General features: G+C 54.7%; 1 protein-coding gene across 1 annotated transcript; it reads right to left on the minus strand.

The window, feature by feature from the left end:
- Positions 1-11,748: 11,748 nt before the first annotated feature.
- On the minus strand, positions 11,749-16,860 carry GJB2 (gap junction protein beta 2). Its single transcript, XM_030882744.2, has 2 exons — positions 16,767-16,860; positions 11,749-13,818 (listed from the first exon to the last, which is right to left on the minus strand). Exon 2 carries the CDS (start codon positions 13,794-13,796, stop codon positions 13,116-13,118), a length of 681 nt encoding a protein of 226 aa, XP_030738604.1. The 5' UTR covers positions 13,797-13,818; positions 16,767-16,860; the 3' UTR covers positions 11,749-13,115.
- Between the last annotated feature and the right edge of the window lie 3,170 nt (positions 16,861-20,030).

The raw sequence follows: 20,030 nt of genomic DNA on the forward strand, positions 1-20,030 counted from the left end.
GCATTAGTGACAGTGGCTGTAACGTGGAAGCACCCCAAGAGCTCAGGACAGATGAATGGATTAGCAAGATGTGGTCCATCCACACAATGGAATATTATCAGCCTTAAAAAGGAAGGACATTCTGACACAGGCTACATCACGGATGAACTCTGAGAACATTACGCTACGTGAAATAAGCCAGACGCTAAAAGACAAATACTGTACAATTCCACTTATATGAGGTCCCTAAGTAAGTCAATTCATACAGACGGAAAGTAGGCTGGTGGGGGCCGGGGGCTGGGGGAGGGGAGAATGCGGAGTTAGTGTTTAATGCGGACAGAACTGCAGTTTGAGAAGATGAGAAAGTTCTGGAGACGGATGGTGGTGATGCCTGCACAACAGTGTGAAGGTGCTTAACGCCACAGAGCTGCACACTGAAAAATGGTAAATTTTATGTTATGTGTATTTACCACAATTAAAAAAAAAAGCTAATGGGACATATCCACAGCTCCAGGCAGAGACCATTTGGGCTGGAGTGAAGGACTTCGCTAAGGAAGCAATAAAAGATGGGTTTGGAAACAGAGACGGGGACCAGATGTGAAAGGCACACGTTGGATGACAGTTCAGAAGGAGTTCACCTCTCAGGCAGCAGGAGATCCTGGGAGGAGTCTCCCCCGCTCCCCACTGTGCACACGGGCTCCAAAGTGAAGAGACAGGATGAGTTCACCTTCCCAGAAAAGAGCCAGACCTGGAGACCCCAGGGTGGGGCATTTGCAGGAGCTCTGGGGAGGAGCAGAAGGGCTGCCCCACGAACCCAGCATTGCAGGGCGGTCCCGGGGCGCCTCAGGGTGACGAGCACCGTGTGCGAGAGAACACGGCGCCGGGCAGGGAGCGCCGTGCCTGGGGTGTCCGAGGCCGGGGGGTGCTGGGGGCCTGCAGACAAGGAGGAGCTCTGAGTGGGTGGCAGCAGTGCAAGCTGAGCGTTCCCAGAGCTCTCGGACGCTCCTGGGCACTTGCCAGGTGACGATGGACGCAGGAGGCCGGCAGCCCCCGGGGGTACCGTGTGGGTTACAGCAGGCAACGGCCGCGCAGGATGTCCGTCAGGCTCACAGGTGCAGAATCTCGGTCGGAGAGTGAAGGACGCCCACCTCGCTGAATCCCAGAGCTGGAAACGGTCCCTGAGTGTCAGCAGGTCAGTGAGAGCTGACCCCGCCGTGTCCAGAGCCCGTGGTTGGGAGTCATCTTCCCCTCCCCCTCCCCCAGCCCCTTTACGGTTCTGTCCCCGTGCATTTCACTATTCTGGGTGGTCATGGGAATGTTTCTTAATGTCCTCTGAGTTAGAAAATAAAGACTTCACTGAAAAGCTCTCTGCTTGATTCTGTGGCTTCGAACTATAAACCTGTCTCTCAAGGACTTATAGGACTAGCCTGCTTGTGACCCTGAGGCCTGAGAGACAGAAGCCCGTCTCCACATCTCTCTGGCCAGGAGTCCTGCAAACAGAGCCAGTTCTGAGCAGAGGAGCCTCTGGGGGAGGTGCAGGGAGCTCCGCGCTGGGACAGTTGTGTGGCAGTGGCTGCAAGGGTGGAGGGGGTCCTTAGGGCGACATCCACTCTGTGTGGTCAGGGCAGCCGCAGACCCTCCAGCTGGAGGAGTGTCCTGACGCCAAGATCAGATGCAGAGGAGGACGGGGTCTTCCAGAAATGGTGGCTCCGAGGACGTCGAGGGGGCCTTCAGAGGCTGTGGTGACGTCAGAGGGGCTCCGGCTGCAGGCCGCCCACCCAGGGTGGGGCAAAGGCGTGGGGAGCGGGCAGGTCTTGGACACCCTTGGGGGGGCGGGGTTGTCCTTCCCTCTGCTCTTGCTGCCATGCGTCACCTGGCCCCACGTCTGCTTAGCGAGGGTCCACCCGCCTCATCTAGCAAGCTCCCAGGCTCCTGCAGTGTCCCCTCCGCTGTCGAGCATCCCCTGCATCGAGGCAGGACCAACCCGTCCCCGCTTTGTTCTGTGGGTGGAGAGTCAGCAGGCCCTTGGTGCTGAGTGGGGCCAGCGGTGGGCGCTGGGCTCTCGGGGATTTCATTTAATCCAAATCGACGTCGGCACCCTCCGAGCTCCCCGCAAGTTCAGAAGGCGAGGAGAAATAAGACGCGGGTCCCAGAAGTGGAAATCAAGCATCAGCTTTATAAAGGCACGGCAAGCGGCTTTCCAATTCTCCTTCCAAAACAGAATCGGCTGCGTGCACACCGCCTGTGTGCTCCCCCGGGGCACAGAGCACAGAGCAGAGCCGGGGACTGAGCCTCGCGGGCCAGCCCCACCGTCCGAGCTCATCCACGCGTGGAGCCCCCTGAAGGAGGGGCTGGGAGGGCACCTTGGGGTGCTGTCCCCCAGGAGCCCTCGGGGGTGCCCCGGCACAGCTGCCCTCCTGTCTTGCTTTTCACCTGGATGGAGCTTCCCCTGGGCATTTAAGAGGCGGGTCTGTACACGTGGGCACTGAGTAGGTGTTGCTGGAGCATGGGAGCGGGCCGGGGCAGGGCTGTGGCTCTCGTTCACCAGGGGCGCGGGCGTGCCCCCAGCCTCAGGCCACGACTGTCCACGGCTGACGGGTCCTCAGGGTCTCCAGGCCGGCTGCTTGCTGGCTGCCCTGCTCCCCCTGTCAGCTCAGTGCCCGGTGGCTAGTCCCCTCGAGGTGCTGGGCGTGCTTGCCGTCCAGCTGCACGGGGCTCCGGACTCTCGGGCGTTCAGCTTCCACGGTCCTATTCCTTTATTCCAGCAGCAAAGTCTGCTTCTTCGTTGGTTGTGGGAAATGAGGCCCTCACACCCCTTCCGAACACCTGTCCTGACCGAGAGAGTAGCACCTGCCGGTGGCCCGGGCCTCCCCCTTGGCCCCACTCCGCCACCGGGATCTGAGGTCGGGCCGCTTCCTCCAGGCAGGAGGCTGCTTCTCTTTGCCTCGGCAGAAGGATCTCAGAATCCAGACACGCCTACTCTCGACCCTGTGATGGTGGGTTCTGAAAGTTCTTCCCTTTCGCGGGGCCTTCAGGTTACTGTTCTCCACCATTTTAAAAACAGAGATGGTGCTTACGCTGAGTGCCAGTGGTTGAAATTCTGGAGAAGTTTAGAATAATCTACCAGTGACATGAAGGCTTCTTTGGGCAGAGGTTCAGACGGAATGACGCATTTGCAGGTCACAAAAGGCAGAGGTCCTTCAAGTCCCGACGTGGCCCCTGTTCGCTGTCTTGCTCTGGACGGGCCACCTAGTTCTTTGCAGCACTTTGCTCCTCTGCGACGTGGGGTCACCCCCGTGGCAAGGGGGTGAGCGTGTGGCAGCTGCCAGCCCTACCAAGGCCCACGTGCGGCCACAATGCCGGGCTCTTTCTCATAAATGGTCTGGATGCTCAAAAAGTTACTCGAGTGTTGGTTATGATAAGTTGTATAACCATGGGGGAAGCCTGCTAATCTCTCTGAACTTAATTTCTGTATCTGTGAACCTGGAATAATACCAACAAACTCAAAGTGTTGAGTACAGGACTTAAATGAACCCACAGATGTGAAGGCACCAGGAAAAGCTACAAAGCAGCTTACAAACATTGCATATTACTGTTGTTTTTTATTTATTTATTTACTTATTTTTATTTCTGGCTGCATTGGGTCTTCGTTGCTGCGCACAGGCTTTCTCTAATTGTGGCGAGCAGGGGCTACTCTTGGGTGTGGTGAGCGGGCTTCTCATTACGGTGGCTTCTCTTGTTGCAGAGCATGGGCTCTAGGCATGTGGGCTCAGTAGTTGTGGCACGTGGGCTCAGTAGTTGTGGCTCACGGGCTCTAGAGCGCAGGCTCAGTAGTTGTGGCGCACGGGCTTAGTTGCTCCGTGGCATGTGGGATCTTCCCGGGCCAGGGCTCGAACCTGTGTCCCCTGCATTGGCAGGCAGATTCTTAACCGCTGCGCCGCCAGGGAAGTCCCTATTGTCGTTGACGATAAATGTTTAAAGCCTCTGCCGTCTTCCTAGAGGGACCCATCTTCCCACCTGGGAGGCGGCGCAGTTGAGGACGGCCAGCAGAATACCTGGTGTCCTTTATCCAACCGACTTTACGCGCCCTCTGCTTAGATCACACGATCAATTTTACAAGGGCTCGGGGCCAAACTCAGCACTGCTGATGAGCTCACGTTTCTGGAGGTACAGCTTTCCTTCTGTGGAAACAGGCACGAGCGTTTTCATGGCTTTTGTTTTTCAGACCGAACATGCTTTGAGATCTTTAATGTGAAGAATCCTAATGGTTGTGGAAAAGCTCAGGTAGCCACTGTGCTACCATTCATTCTGCAGGACTGGTTTGCACCAGTGATGTCAGCACGAGAAACGCTGAACCGTCTCCGCAAACATGGGTGGAAAGAGGACGCTTCGGAGCAGGAGGGAGGCCAGGCAGCCTCGGGAAGAAGGCTGGAAAGGAGGCCAGGGCCTCCCCCCCGGGAGAGCCGTCCATGTCCAGGCCTCGCTGAGAGGAGCCGCTTCCTTGCACCCCGACAGACGGTCTGCTGCCGCCGTCTGCGCAGCCTTCAGGAGGGATCTCGGGGCCTGTGTCCTTGGAAAGCCTGGCCTTCGTCCTGGCCCCAAAGTCCCTCTGTACCGCTGTGGGGACACGCTGGCTCGGGGTCTCGCTACACAGAGAGCGTGCGTCCTTCTTCTCTCTGTCTCTCGGTAAGAACATTTAACGGGAGATCTACCCCCTTAATGAACTGCGAGGTGCACGACCCCTTGGGTTGACCTGGGCCTTGCACGAGGGTGTCTGGCCCTTCCCGTCCCTGCAGCCTCTCTTCTGCGGCGCCTGGAGCTCGGAGCTGTCTCCCTGGAGCAGCATTCACGTCCCGTCCCCACACGACAAGCTCCACAGCCGGGCCGGCCCACCTTCCATCTTCTGTCCCCTCGGGCACCGCTCGCCTTGTTCCTCCACCTGAAACGTCCCCGGACTGTTGCCACTGTCGCGACGTGAACGATCCCCCGTCCTCCTGCAAGGGCACCGTGACTCCTCAGAGCCGTGTTGGGACTGCGCGGGTGAATCCAGAATTATTCTGTGCTCGTCCCTGGGAGCAAGTGTTTCCTCCTTGGCCCCTGGGCCTTCCTGCACCTGTAAAAGCAGTGCTGGACATTTGCCAGTTTTGTCTGTTCCGCTCCTTTCTGGCGGGACCACAGCTCCGCTCTCTGCTCTGACTCTGGTCGTGAGCCCTGTGCCGGCGGCGCACTTGGAGCTGGACGGTGACTGGGGAGTTGAGACAGAGAAGTTTAGGACTCACGGGTCCTGGAGGACGAACCGGGGCCGCCCGGGGAGGTCAAGGCAGGTGCAGAGACAGAGAGAAGCAGGACCTGGGCATGTCCTTTATTGGGGTCCAGGGTGGACCGCTCTGGGGTCCCGGAATAAGGTGGGGTCGGTCAGTTCAAACAATAGACTGGGGTTTTGTTCAGCTCCTTGGGGTCTCACCTCAGGGCGCACGCAGGGGACGTGGGAGAGGTAGGGGGTCAGGGCAGGAGCTCCTGGGGTTTCGATCCCTGCGGCTCTCATCAAGGCCCTGTGCACACGAGGGGCCAGTGTCCCCCCCCGCCCCCGGCCCCCAGCCGCACAGGACGGCCCCGAGGCAGCGACACATGCAGCCGTTCAGCTCAGCTCTCCACCATCTCCCAGGTGATAAACAAAAGGACCTTCCTGTCCCTGACAAAGCAGAAGGAGCCCAGAAGAAATCACTGTTTAAAAAGGCCAACAAGCACAGAAGTGTCCTTTCCTGTTTCTCGTAAAGACGGTGACTCTGCTGCTGCCGGAGTTTTGCATACGTTTTCAGAAACACAAAAGTGGTCATGATGCTTGAGAACGAAAAGCCCACAAGAATTCTTTTTGTGACTTAACGTGCTGCCGGCTGGGAGCACACTCTGCCCCCGTGTGCTTCTGGATTCAGGGGACGTGAGTACTGTGAAAGCTGCTGCTTCCGTCTGGGGTGGAAGTGAAACCAGGGCACGGTACTGCAGTGGGCGTGAATTCACACCGGCTTTGGAAGAGGCGCTGACCGGGGGCTTGGCGGCAGCTCGGGGACTTAGAGGCACGTGAGCTCTTACGATCTGGCCACGGGAATTTCCTCTGTTTTCATCACCATTCCTGAACATCCTTTCTATTCGTAATATCCTCCCTGGCACGGGCAACAGAGCACAGCAAGTACTTCCGAGGTGAGGAGAGGTCACTCCTGCATCTGAACTTGACCGGACTTGAGAAGGAGTGTTCCCCACGGGTCAGGAAGGACTGGGTTCCTTGCTCAAACTTGTCTCATTTGCATCATGTTTATGGCTAATCCGGGGAGTTACGTGGGGTGTTACAACGCTAGTAAACTAGCCTGGAGACGTTCGCAGTGTGTGACATGCGTCTGGGCTCAGAACACTTCTTAGGGCTTGTGGTCACCATCAGAGTCCTTCATGGAGACCATCCACTGTCTCTTGTGTTGAGAAAAGACATCTTAAAAAACTATGGTAAAATATACATAAGATAAAATTTACCATATTACCATTTTTATGCTCACACTTTAAAGTGCGTTCACGTTATTGTGCGGCCATCACCACTATCAGCGCCAGAGCTTTTCATCTTCCCAAACTGAAACTCTGTCCCCATTAAACTATTATGCCCCCCTCCCTGCTCCCGCCAGCCCCTGGCAGCCACATTTCTACTTCTGTCTCTGTGAGTCTGACTGCTTTAGGGACCTCATAGAAGTGGAATCACGCCATATCTGTCCTTTTGTGAATGGCTTATTTCACTCAGTATAATGTCCTCAAGGTTCATCCATGGTGTAGTCTGTGTCAGAATCTCCTTTTTTTTAGGCTGAATAATATTTCATTGAATATATGAACCACATTTTTTTTTATCTGTTCATCTGTTGATGGACGCCTGTAATGCTTCCAGTCTTTGGCATATGTGAGCAATGCTGCTGTGAACGTGGGCAAACAAATACCTGTTTACACTGAGATCTTCTCCTTTTGGAAAAGTCGAGGCAAATGGGAAAAATTCATGCTTTCTTGAGTTCTTGTGACTCACAATGGCCCTAAACCGACTCTTCAAGTTTTGTAAAGTAGGTATCACAGTTAGAAAAGAGCCTGAAAACTCTGAGTGGAATATATTAGGTGATTTTCTCCCCAGACAACGTAAGGGAATTAAGACCAAATAATACTGAATATTTAAAGAGTTGCTGTGTTAATATTAGATGACGGTTTAAAAATATTTTAAATACGAGACTTCCCTGCCCCACAGATGAGTGATGAATAAGAAATAATCTCACTGTGGCATTCATGGCCCTGGATGGTAAGATTTCAAAATGCAAGCAATGGAATAATTAGAGAAGCCCGAGGAAAAACCTACATCAGGACCTTGTAAATATAACCACGAGATCGTAGAGGTTTGCTAATACTGCTCATATCCTGTTTATGAGAGGAAATGGTGCATGTTTACATGTGAATTTTGTTTTTCATTTTTTACGGTTACCCTAAAGAACAACGGCCATGTACCTACAAATTGGAAATACAAACCCCAGAGCAAGGAAGCAACGTGGTTTCCATGAGGGTAGATGCGGCCGGTTCTTAAGGAGACCGCCTCCACCTGGCGCCCTGCAGTCGCGAGGGAAGCGGGGGTGTAGCGGGGGGGGGGTGCCGCGCCCCGCAGTTCCCTTGAGGCAAGCGGAAGCATCGCTTAGGGGTCCCGTCCCCACTGGGCTGCCCAGAAACCCGCCGGCCAGTTGTAACAGTGGCAGAAATCGGTCTTGATAAGTCATGCAGCTTCTCAAAGAAATGGAAGATCACCAGACTGAACAGCAGCCCCCTTTCCTGGCAAAAGGCTGCCATCTTTCATGATTCAGTTTGTGTTCCTTTAGTCCCCAAAGAAACGATTTCCGGCCCCGACCTCTTCCCGCGGGACTTGGTGTGCAGGTCACACCCAGCTAGTCGACGTTCTGTTCTGTGAAGTGACCGCCTGGGACACATCTGTCCTGCACACCGGGACCTCTTCTGGAATCATTTTTGCGTTCGCCAGGGGCCCGCCGGTGCTCTGCACGCGAGGACCTCAGCGAGTGTGTCTAGAGTGGATAATGGAGTGGCAAACACACTCGGATGTTTGTGTAAGACCCTTCACCCAGTTGTCATAATATCCTTACTAGTAAGAAGCAAATGTGCAAACCAGACCCAGCTAAGTACATTTATCCTGAAAACTCCAAGCCTGCTGGTAAAGGGACTGCGGCAAAGCTCGAAGGAAGTGTCTGGAAGCGTTCCACAGTCAACCTTTTTATCGGCTGCAGTAACTGAAGGTTCAGTAAACTGACAGGTGATGTGCAGTTGGAAGGCATTGCTAGTAAACTGAATACAGGGCCCAGGAAGGTCTAGTGGGCCGGAGGGACGCGCCAGGACCAGCAGGATGAAATCCACCCAGGAGAAGGCCAAGTCCTGGATTTAGGCTGGAAAATCCATGCGACACGTGCTACAGAGGAAAGTAGGGGTGAGACTGTTAAAAAGCAAACTCGAGATCAGACCCCTTTAGCGATAAGGCCACGTCCCAGGTGGTCGCCGGGCCCGCCTCCCTGCGGAGAGGACAGGGGGGTCCAGAGGTGCCCCTCCTGCTGGACACTGGCCGGGGCCAGGCTCCACGGCGGAGGCGAGAGTGCGTCTGGTCCTGTTTCTTCTCTGCCTGGACCCAGTGGGTCCGGACCCAGGAGCAGCTTAATAGTGAGTGGACGAATGAATGGCGAACGAGGACCCGTGTCGCTGGAAAATGAAGTTAGGGCTGAAATTGGACGTGTTCTCGTCTATGGAAGGTTCTTGAGTGGCAGACAGACTCCTCCTGGACCAGCAGAGGGCAGAGAAGACAGGGAAGCAGGTGTCCTGCGGCAGATGTCACGCCAGCCCAGAGGCCCCTTCTCGGGCCCCTCACCGCCCCGGCCTTTGTCTCTCACCTGCGGCTCTTCCCTCACCCGACCTGCAGGTGTCCTGGTGGCCACGCCGCACTGCCTGGGCCCCGACACCTCCTACTTCCCGTTGATTTTATTTTTCTCCACTGCACTCGTCTTCGGGGGATTTGTTTGTGTTTTGTTTGTTCGCAGCCCTGCTGCCCAACAGCTCCTGGCGCTCGGCTGGCACTCGGTAAATACTGGCTGAGGAAATAAATACTTAGCGGGGGGCAGGAGCGGAACCGGTGTCTCCGGAGGCGGGATCCCTCAGCCCTGCCGGCGCTGGGGAAGGGCCGCCAGCTTCAGGAATTAAGCCCTGGGGGTTCCGGAATCCCGCCCACATCCCCTGCGCCCCTGCCCTGAGCTGCTCGCACCATCCCGAGGCCTCGGCTACAACTCTGGAGCGTTTCTGGGCAGCATCGATGACGTCCTGTGTGTAAAGTACTTGGTAATGTGGGCGGAAGGTGTGTGGCGACCCTAAGGGGATGAATCAGAGCTTGCTTTCTTCCGCGTGATCTTTCTCCAGTTACAAACGGGGCTGCCCTTTTGTCCCATCCCCCCTCTGCCTTTCCTCCCCCTCCTCAGGGGTGTCTCAGTCCCCCGGCCCAGCCCAACTGGACTTTGAGGAAACGGGCATTTCCCCAGGCTTCCCGTGTGTCGAGCTTTGCGAGGGTCCTTCCTGTCTAGAGCCCCATCCATCCACTGTGCAGCTTGGGATCCGTCCAGTGGAAAAGCTCAATGGTATTCCGCTTTGTGCTTTCCTGCGCGGAGAGGTTTACGTAAATTACCTTATTTTTGTTTTTGAAGTTCTGAATTTTATTTATTTTTTATACAGCAGGTTCTTATTAGGTATCTATTTTACACATATTCGTGTATATATGTCAATCCCAGTCTCCCAATTCATCCTGCCACCCTGCCACTTTCCCCCCTTGGGGTCCATACGTTTGTTCTCTCCATCTGTGCCTCTCTTTCTGCCCTGCAAACCGGTTCATCTGTACCATTTTTCTAGTTTCCACATGTATGCGTTAATATGCGGTAGTTGTTTTTCTCTTTCTGACTTACTTCGCAGCTGGATTGCCATTAACCTCGGGGAGTATTCGGCAGGCCCTTTAAGATGAGGAAACAGGTCTGGAGAAGCAGGTGAGCCCCTGTGTACCCACGGTGACCCCTCGGCGCGCTGCCTGTGCCCCGGCCCACCCCCAAGGTCAATGACCCCGTGAGGGGCAGCTCAGCCTCGGCCACCCCGAGAACCCCACCTCTGTCCTCCTGATTCAACCCGGATCCACCTGCCAAGAGCCTCACACGTACGGAAGAGGTGAGACCAGGATTGCTAGTGTCCTAATAAGCCTCGAACAAGGAAGAATTAGCAGCTGGGCTGTTCCCACTGCCTCTTAAGGTCCCAGAGGTCATGCTGGCACCTGGCCAGGCCGAGGCCCTCCCGAGGCTGGCCTGTGAGGCCACAGGCTTGTTGTGGCCAACCTGACACAGAGAACTTTGGTGGAATCGTTAAAATTAAAACAGGGACTTCCCTGGCGGTCCAGTGGTCAGGACTTGTGCTTCCACTGCAGGCACCTGGGTTCTATCCCTGGTCGGGGAACTAAGGTCCCGCAAGCCGCACGGCGCGACCCAAAGCAAAACAAGACAAAACGGAGCTTTTTCTTACCTACTACAAATTGTAAGTGGATGGTCTGAGTTATAGACTCAGGACGATCATTTCCAGGGTTCAAGCTCTAATTTTCAGGCATGTGGCCAAGCCTGTCTGTAAGTTCTTAAAAGTGGTCAGTAGTCATCTGTGATTATTTCAGTCTAGTCTTTTAATACCCGAGAGTAACAATCTTCATAGCTTGTAAGTGAGCACATCTATTTAAAAAGTCACGTGCTCCCGTGACGGGCTGTGTGTAGGGCACCCTGGAAGGTGGCCGGGGACCATTTCTCACCCTTTCTCTATCACCTGGAGGAAAGCTGACTGCTTTTTGTCCTTTTAAATCCATCTAAGGACTTCCCTGGCGGCCCAGTGGTTAGGACTCCGTGCTCTCACTGCCGAGGGCACGGGTTCGATCCCTAGTTGGGGAACTGAGATCCCACCAGCTGCGCGGTGCAGTCAAAAAAAAAAAAAAATCATCTAAAAGGCGCATGGCTCCTCATAAAAGCACTCGTAGTTACTGATGTGTACAGTGCTTTCAGGCCCCTGGATGAAGGCTCAGACCACGGGCCTGTTGCTGGCTGTCCCGGGAGGGTGCCGGGGCCAGCAAGCCACACACAGGGATGGGAAAGGGCTCCCGGAACAGAAAACAGTTTATGAGACCAGTTGTGGTTATATACAAACGTGCATTTGTATGAAATCCTGTAGAAAACCCCATAGAAAAGACACCTGACAGAATTCTTCTCATGCCTCAGCCAACCCTGACCGTGAATAACATTTTAAAGTGCTTAAATAATTCTTCTAGGAGCCAGACTGGTCATGTGACCGCAACTCAGCATCCTCCAAGCAGCGAAGGCAATCCATACCCCACACTGTGCGTGTTCCTCAGAAACCCTTTAGCGGTGAGCGTGGGGCGGGGTAGGAATCATCCTTCTTTCTCCCTTCCCTGTCAGTCTTTCTGGTGACAGGTTTTTCTGTAACTGGCGTGGAAGAATCCCAGAATCGCGGACAGACACCGTGGTAACTTACCCATTTAGTGTTTGAAATATAAAATATGAACATACTTTTACAAACCTGGATATAGGTGAAATTAAAAGCTGCTATTCGATTAAAAATTGTAATAGATTTTAAATAACTATTATGTGAATTAATTATATTTTAATATTTAAATGACTTGAGATATGACAAAATTATTTTAGTTACAAGTATGTAATTAAAGCTATTATTTATTATTACAAAATGTTTTTATAATGCTATTCTTGGCAACAGGAAAATCTTTACTCTCATCGAAGTATGTTGAGTACCATTTTTTGGAAACCATGTCAAGCATCATGATAATATTAGGATTCAGTTTGTCTTATAGAACTGCTAAATAGTTATCTAAACCCTAGTTTGTATTTTTAAGAAGTGTCTATTAATTCTGTTTTCACTTAAAAAACCTGGATGCTGAAAAGGGAAGCAAACAAACCTTTGAAGTAGATGAAACTCATTTTTAATTGTCAGGATTTAGGGTCTAGTCTCTCCCTCTGTTCTTTAGAAACAGTAACTACCCCCCCGCAATTTTTCCATTTTGTTCTGCACCATTAAATTGTACCGTGGCAATAAAATACTCCCAAGCAATCTCTTTCAGTCAGTATTCTTCCCGTGGACCATGGGAGTGGAAAAGGCAACGTCGTAGGGGAGCTGAGGGTGTCTTGAGGCAACCCACCATCGGTAGTAGCTGGTGGTACGTGCAATCTGTATTTCTCATAAAAAATCACATCTAAGCTTTTGAAATGAGGCCGTTTGCTATTCAAAGCCATCACTAAGGACCTCTAGCTTGTTTCACTTGAGAGCTGAAATGCTTCCAGGTAGCACGCGCCACAAGTCATGCAACGGGCAGCCTCTTGGTGGCGCTGCAAACCATTCATACCTGAAAGGCCATATTTAAATTCACTGAGAGCATCTAACGGTACACCGTTTACATATCATAATCTGAGCCTTCGAAATTAGAGGAACGTATAATGAATGGTTCCTTGTAGATCAAAAGAACATATCTTATTTAAAATTTTCACTTAAAAAAGTATAACAGAGTTTGAAGCATTAGGTAACCTCGTCCATTGTTAAAGACTAAAGCGTCAAAGCAAATAAAAAACCCAGTATTCTCATGTTTACCTTTAATTCAAGGGAAATGGCACAGGTAGCCCTAAGGGGATCAACCAGACCTTCTCAGCATCGTCTTCAGGCCCTGGCGTTTCTCTCCTTTCCTCAAAGAAAGGAAGACAAACGCCATATCCTTTGTCTGAAATAGGGAAGTACTGTTGGCACTGTCACCCCCGCTGGCTCGGGCCTCACCGGACCGATTTCGGAGAGCAGCAGAGGCTCGGACACTCGCAGGAGTGCAGCCTCTGGGGGCATCTGGGGTCGCACGTGAGATCTACAGGGGGTCAAAGGTGGCCTTGAAGACGAGACTCTGGACCTGGGTGGCGCGGGTGACCGTGCCCCACAGCTGCGCACTGATTGCTCCATCCTCTCACGCTCTCTTGTATCTAAAGCTGGCTACTGTGTTACACTGGTTTTTTGGACTTTCCGGAACAATATCTAATCATCAAGTAACACAATTCGGTGACATTAAGCAGGATGCAAATTCCAGACACGGCGATCATGAAAACCGTGAAGACGGTCTTCTCCGTGGGCCTGGACACGAAGCAGTCCACCGTGTTAGGGCAGGGCCACGCGTTGCATTTCACCAGGCGCTGCATGGCGAAGCCGTCGTACATGACGTAGAAGACGTACATGAAGGCGGCCTCGAAGATGACCCGGAAGAAGATGCTGCCCGTGTAGGTCCACCACAGCGACCCTTCGATTCGGACCTTCTGGCTTTTGATCTCTTCGATGTCCTTATATTCACTCTTTATCTCTCCCTTCATGAATTTCCTTTTCTTCTCGTGTCTGTAGTGGGCCACGTGCATGGCCACCAGCAGGGCCGGCGTGGACACGAAGATGAGCTGCAGCGCCCAGAGCCGGATGTGGGACACGGGGAAGTAGTGGTCGTAGCACACGTTCTTGCACCCGGGCTGCAGCGTGTTGCACACGAAGTCCGCCTGCTCATCGCCCCACACCTCCTTCGCGGCCACCACAAGGATCATGACGCGGAAGATGAAGATGACAGTGAGCCAGATCTTCCCGATGCTGGTGGAGTGTTTGTTCACGCCCCCCAAGATCGTCTGCAACGTGCCCCAGTCCATCTTCTCGTCCGGTCAGTTTGCACTGGAAAAGACAAAGTGACACAACATGGAGGGGACCGGGCAGGACCGGCTCGTGGGGGGCTTGCTGGGTCCGGGCAAGTGAGCGCCCAGAGATCCCTTCCCGAACAAATGCCGGCTCTCACACTACCTCACCCAAGAGGAAAACAAACCAACCTCTTCTGCCGTAGGGCTAGCCGCGTAGTGCGCAGAACACCTGGACCGCGTTCTCTAGTAAAGAGGGGTATATCCAGCCGAGTAGCGCACCCAGTCCATAGCACACGATCAACACGTGGGGTGGGGCACCCCGGCAAACGTGCGTGCCGACGCAGGGCCCTGCTGGAGGCGCTGACTGAACCCCTGCGCGGGTCCCCCCAACCCTCCAACGGCATGCAGCCCTCCCAAGTGCTTGTTCTGGACGGTAACCTGGCCTCGTGCCAGCCGGGGACGACCTCGAGGCCTTCAAGGCCGAGAGGCCAAGTCTCACGGCAGCACCTCCTTCCTTCACTTATCTCAATTCATTTTCATGGATGTGGGATGCAGCAGTGAAATGATTGTCCCCAATGGTAAAATCCACGTTTAATGTTTCCCAAAGGGCTTCACTTCCTGTCTCTATATGAAAAGGGGCAGGTTAGAAATGGTCCTTCCATGGAGAAAAGCCCCTGTGTGCGTGGGTTTTTGTGACTGTTCTGTGTATAGATTGGGGTCCTTGCTGTCCTGTTGGGACTGACCGATCGGTTAGTACTCAGGTTTGGAAAGTGTTGCGACGGTGCATTTTTATCATGGACTATGGTGTTTAGAAGTGTTTCTAAAGGGGTGCATTGTAAAAAAAAAATGACAGCGTTTAACTCGGTGATTCCCCAGGACTGGCCCTACCGGGCACCCTCACGGTACTGAAGGTCAGTACCGACACTGCTGGGTGATGTGCTGCCTACTGAAGGGACCTGGGAAGCCTGTGCGCTCACCTTCCACCAGCCAGTGGCCTCTTCATCCCAGGGTATGAACAGTCTTCACATACTTAAGAGTCACACCTGTCTGTCTCAATCAAGCCTCTTTTAAACAAGACCCCACCCTCCACAATCTGATGAGTAATGTGTCCACTCCTTCCAAACTGGTTCTCAGTCCTCCAGCTTCTCTTACTTAAAAGCTTAGTGCTCTCCTTATTCTAAGCAAGTCGGGTCCTGTCTCCCGATGGGCTTCCTGAGCAGGTTGGGGAGAGTCTGATCACCCTGCTGCCTCTGGGGCGCTGCTGGGGGCACCAGAGGTCTGGCTGAAACCATCCAAGGCCACCTCGTTCAGAGGCCACAGCAGAGACATGAGAAGGGTCAGGGCAGGAGAGCTACGAGCGTTGAGACATCCTCGTGAAACGCTCAGCCAGCTCAGCTCGAAAGAGAGAAACATCCCTGGGAAAAGGTCTGCTCTGGGCTCAGCCCTGACCCTTAAATACAGACGGTCCGGGAGGGCTTAGGTTCTGCACCTGGTCCGTCCTGCCCTAGCAGTGTACTCAAAGCTCTTGTGAAATCAGACCCTCCAGTTCTTCGCTGGCCCTTACTAAATGGAAACAGGACACTCACAGAAACAGACCGTCTGGCGTGTATCAGTACATCTGGCTAAAAATCTGGAATGAGGCCAGCGCCCAGTGCAGGACCCACACCCCTCAAACCAGTCCAGTCAGCAGCGGCTGCGAAGAAGACAGTTCCAAGTAAACCCTATACTCTTGTTGTTGTTTAAAGCGCCTGGTTGGGCTGCAGCTACCTGTTCTAAAGATCCTTGAGAAAGAGGAGCAAATTAAAGTTGGATCCCGATGGGCTAGGGAGAGGCGGACCGACCCAGCGGGATGAAACTGCTCTCCACAGTGAGCAGCAGGGTGCTGGCCCCCGCCCTTCCTGGCCGGCCCACACCTGCGGGGGTGGGGTCGGGGGCAGAGGAGCTGTTTTGTCCTGTCGGGAGGCTGCTGGGTGAAGTACTAGCTTCCAGAAGGGGCAAAAGGGATCCCTTACTCCTTAGCTTCGCAGTCCTTACTTCTGCTGATGGTGGCCCTTCGGCCCACAGGCCCCACCCCGTCCCCCCGTGTCTGTAATTGTGACTGGCCGCACACTACTCCCGACCCCGACTCAAAGGGCAAATGGGGACACGGCTGTCGCCACACATCTCGAGAGAGTCCCGGGGGACGGCCGCAGGGGCCAGCTCTCAGGAAGCTGGAGGACGGGTTAGGCTTCTTCCCTGTCCGGTAGGGGACGTTCAGGGCCGACGCAGCCGGCCCTAAAGCACGGCTCCCCGGTTTTGGACCAGCGCCCCGAAAGCCGACCCCCACCCCACCTGCCCCCCGACTGCACCGCCCCCTGGAAACGCCGCTCTCGAATTTGCAGGAGAAAAACAGGCAACCACAGCGCGGACTCGATCCGGCTGTGCGGAGCGGCAAAGCGGCGCCAGGAGGCAAAGGTCAGTTTCCTCCAGGTTAAGCTTCCGCGTAACCCACGGGATGGACTTTCCTCTCTGAGCGAACGCTTCGGCCAGGTCGAGGCTCCTGGTGGACAGGCTCCTGGTGGACAGGCTCCTGGTGGCGGCAGGCGAAGCGCGCCGGTGTCTGTGCCAGGCTTTCCCCGGAGGAACCAGGCCGACTGCCAGGCGGCTCGGGGGCCGCGCACCTGTCCGGCCCTCCTTCCCCGCGCGGCCCCGGCTCCGGGCCTGTCCGCGCGCTGCGCACCGCGGGGTCGGCCGGGTCCAACCCCAGACTCGGCCCGAGGAGCTGCCGGCCAGGGGCTCGCGATCGCCACCCTCCTTGCACCCCAGCGCCGCTGTCGCCACTGCCCGGGACCCGGCGGCGCGGGGCCTCGGTGCGCGCCGGATCCAGCCCGGGGTACCCGGGTCCCTTCCCGAGGGTCCCACAACCCCAGGCCTCCTGGGGTCTCTCCCCGCCGGGTCCGCAGCCCCCAGCCGTCCCGAGGAGCCGAGAGTGGGAGCCGGCCTTACCGACTGGAGCGGGGCGCACGGGCGAGGCGGACTCCCCGGGGTCTCGCGGAGCGCTCGGCGGGGCCGGAGCGGCGGCGGCGGCGAGGGGGCGCGGGGGGGCGGCGGAGGCCGCTATCTGCTCGGTGTCGGGAGAGCTCGGCGCGCCGGGCGCTCGGGCCTTGGACACCTGTGCGCTCGTCGGCGCCTTTTAACCGCGCCCGGCACCCCGCCTCTTCCCCGGAGCTGCTGAGAAAGTCCGGGAGGGGGCGGCTCCTCGGCGTCCGGCCGCCCCCAGCGCCGCGGGCGGGGCGCACCGGCCCCGAGTGTTCAGCGCTTCCCCGTGTCCCCGAGTCCCCCGAGCACCCCGGATCCCCGCGCCCCCAGACCCCCGGCCGCCCGGGTCCGAGCGGGGCGACGCTGAGCCTCGGCTCCCTGCGATTTTGGGGAGAGGGTGAGGTTAAAGGATCGTTGTCGTTGCTGTTATTGTTATTTCTACGTGGACCGGTTCAAGAGCACAGTCGTAGTCAAAGCTCCGGTTTAATTTTTATTTTTAATTTTTTTTTATTTGAAGAGTAAGTTCAGGCCGGAGGTCCGGTTCCCCGCGAGGCTCCCCCCGGGCAGCGCGGTTGCCCTGGGCCGGTTCCCTCCTGGGAATGTGGGTTCACGGTGGGCGGGGTTCGGGGGGGCACCGCCGGGCTTGCACCGCCGGGCTTGGCCAAGGGCCTGCTTCTTTCTCCCCCAAACCTCGCAGGCAAACTTAACGAATGTCTCCTTGAGTTCCTGTTTGATTCGATCACTTTCCACTACGTGCCAAGGGCCGGAGTTGGACGTGGTGAGGACACAAGGCCAGCGCCAGGGACCCTGCACGCGGGCCCATCCCTGCGCCCCATCAGAGGGTGCCCCCGGACCCTGCCCACGTCCTCCTACTCCCACGGCTGAGAAATAGCAAGAAGGTTACTCAGTTCGGGGTGGGGAGCCCCCACTGAATGAAGTCTACCGACCCCTTCCCCTGCACACACGTCTCGGAGGGGCGCGCTGGTGGGATTTCTGGAGAGGCTCCCTGGGAAGCTCGGTTCCTCTCCCGGAAGCTTGAGCTCGGATTACAAGGTTTCATTGTTCACATGTGGCTGGGTATTTTGACATTCACAAAGCAAGTGGATGGAGAATTAAAATCGCAAGAGTGGGCCGCGTCTGGGGAACTGTGTCCCGCACGGGGGGGCAGGAAACTCACCCCAGGATTCCTGCAAAGGGGCCAGCCCTGAGGTGCAGGCGTGCTCGCTCCCACGCTTGGCTTCACTTAGGTCGGTTTTAAGTTGAGCAGAGATGATTCACCCTGACAGGGCAGATGTGGCCTTAGAAATGGGTTTCCCGTGATTGTGAACATTAGCGTAAAGGTACTGACTTTTCCTTTTAAAGGTTGCACCTCATCGCCACGGGCCAGTTTAGGCCATTCTTGCTGGGCGAACCTGAGTTTGTCCCCCTGTCACTACCCCACCTTCCAGCCCCAGGTCTTAGTCCGGGAAGGAGTGTCTGTTCATGAACAGACAAAGCCCTACAAGGCCCATCTGAGAGATGTGCTGAATCGGCTGGTTGGAAATTACAAGGCAAAGGTGGGTGGCCTGGAGGAACCTTCCTGGCCTGAGCCTCCTGGGAGCTGGGGGGCAGGGAACACCCTTCAGGTTGTCAGGGCATCGCTCTGTGGGGCTCTGGGATTGGAGTGAAGGAAGTGTCTGGAACCTTTGCAGGAAGCCAGCTGGTAAAGGAGGTTTGGACATTGAAAGCTGACTCGCTTTCCCGCGCTGAAGGATTTCCCCTTGCCTTTTCATGTCTATATCATGATCGCAGGTTGCTGTTCAACTTCCTGTGTTCCCTGACTTATCCTCCTGATTTGCATAATGACAGTGTATTGCTGTCTGATTGAATATCCTAGCCACTCTGTATTTGAGGATTTATGGTTAGAACCCCTACAGCTCTTAAATCTTAACTACAACGCAGCACCTGATTGTCTTCTGTTTGGTGTGACTTCTGTTGTTTTCTGTGCACTGGTGTCTTCTTCCCAACCAGACTCGGATTCGGATGGGGCAAGAAATCTCGTGGAGGTATTTCGTGTCCTCCAGAGCAGAGGAGGGGAGGGAGGGTAAGATGGAAAAAGGGTCTCACGTCTGGACATTTGAAGTTATCGCCACACGAGCTTAGATGTCTGTGCACTTAGCAGATCACACCACAGCTTAATGTTTTAAAAATCCTGTAATTATTCTGTGAATAGCACAATCATATTGCGGCATTATTTTTGGTTAAAAGCATTACTTTGTTATATGTAAACATTGAAAATAAGCCTCAGGGACTTCCCTAGTGGCTCAGTGGTTAAGAACCCACCTGCCAATGCTGGGGACACGGGTTTGATCCCTGGTCCAGGAAGATCCCACATGCCACAGAGCAACAAAGCCCGTGTGCCACAACTACTGAGCCTGTGTGCCACAAGTACTGAAGCCCACATGCCTAAAGCCCGTGCTCTGCAATGAAGAGTAGCCCTCGCTTGCTGTAAGTAGAGAAAGCCTGCGCACAGCAACGAAGACCCAACGCCCCCCAAAATAAATAAATAAATAAATTTTTTAAAAAATAAAATAAGCCTTCATTTTCAGGTCTTCATCCTGAAAGGGTCATCCTGACCCATCCTGCCCTCCGCTTCAGCCTCCCCAGCCCGATGCGCCCACCTCTCCAGCCTCATCAACTAGGCAGCAAGCAACATAGAGCACAGTCTTGGACTTGGTTTTATGGAAGAACTCTGGCGTCTCCTGGGTAGGTCTTGAGTGAAGCTGATACGGAGGACTGGCCCTTTTCAGTGAAGGTCCGGGTATCATTGAATAAATATTGATGGCTAAACTGGTGGGTATGTGTTACAGCTGCACCTGTCACCTCACAGTGTCAGAGATATGTGTGACTAAGGTTTTTACATAAGTACTTAGTAGCAAAAAGACAAATCCCAGGCATTCAAAATTTAGCTGATCTTTTATACAGGTATTTAAAGTGGTGCAGGGACATCGCTGGTGGTGCTGTGGTTAAGAATCCACCTGCCAATGCAGGGGACACAGGTTCGAGCTCTGGTCCGGGAAGATCCCACATGCCACGGAGCAACTAAGCCCGTGTGCCACAACTACTGAGCCTGTGCTCTAGAGCCCGCGAGCCACAACTACTGAAGCCCGCGTGCCACAACTACTGAAGCCCGCGTGCCACAACTACTGAAGCCCACGCGCCTAGAGCCTGTGCTCGGAAACGAGAGAAGCC

The sequence above is a fragment of the Globicephala melas genome, chromosome 18, assembly GCF_963455315.2.
Source record: "Globicephala melas chromosome 18, mGloMel1.2, whole genome shotgun sequence".
NCBI classification, from domain to species: domain Eukaryota; kingdom Metazoa; phylum Chordata; class Mammalia; order Artiodactyla; family Delphinidae; genus Globicephala; species Globicephala melas.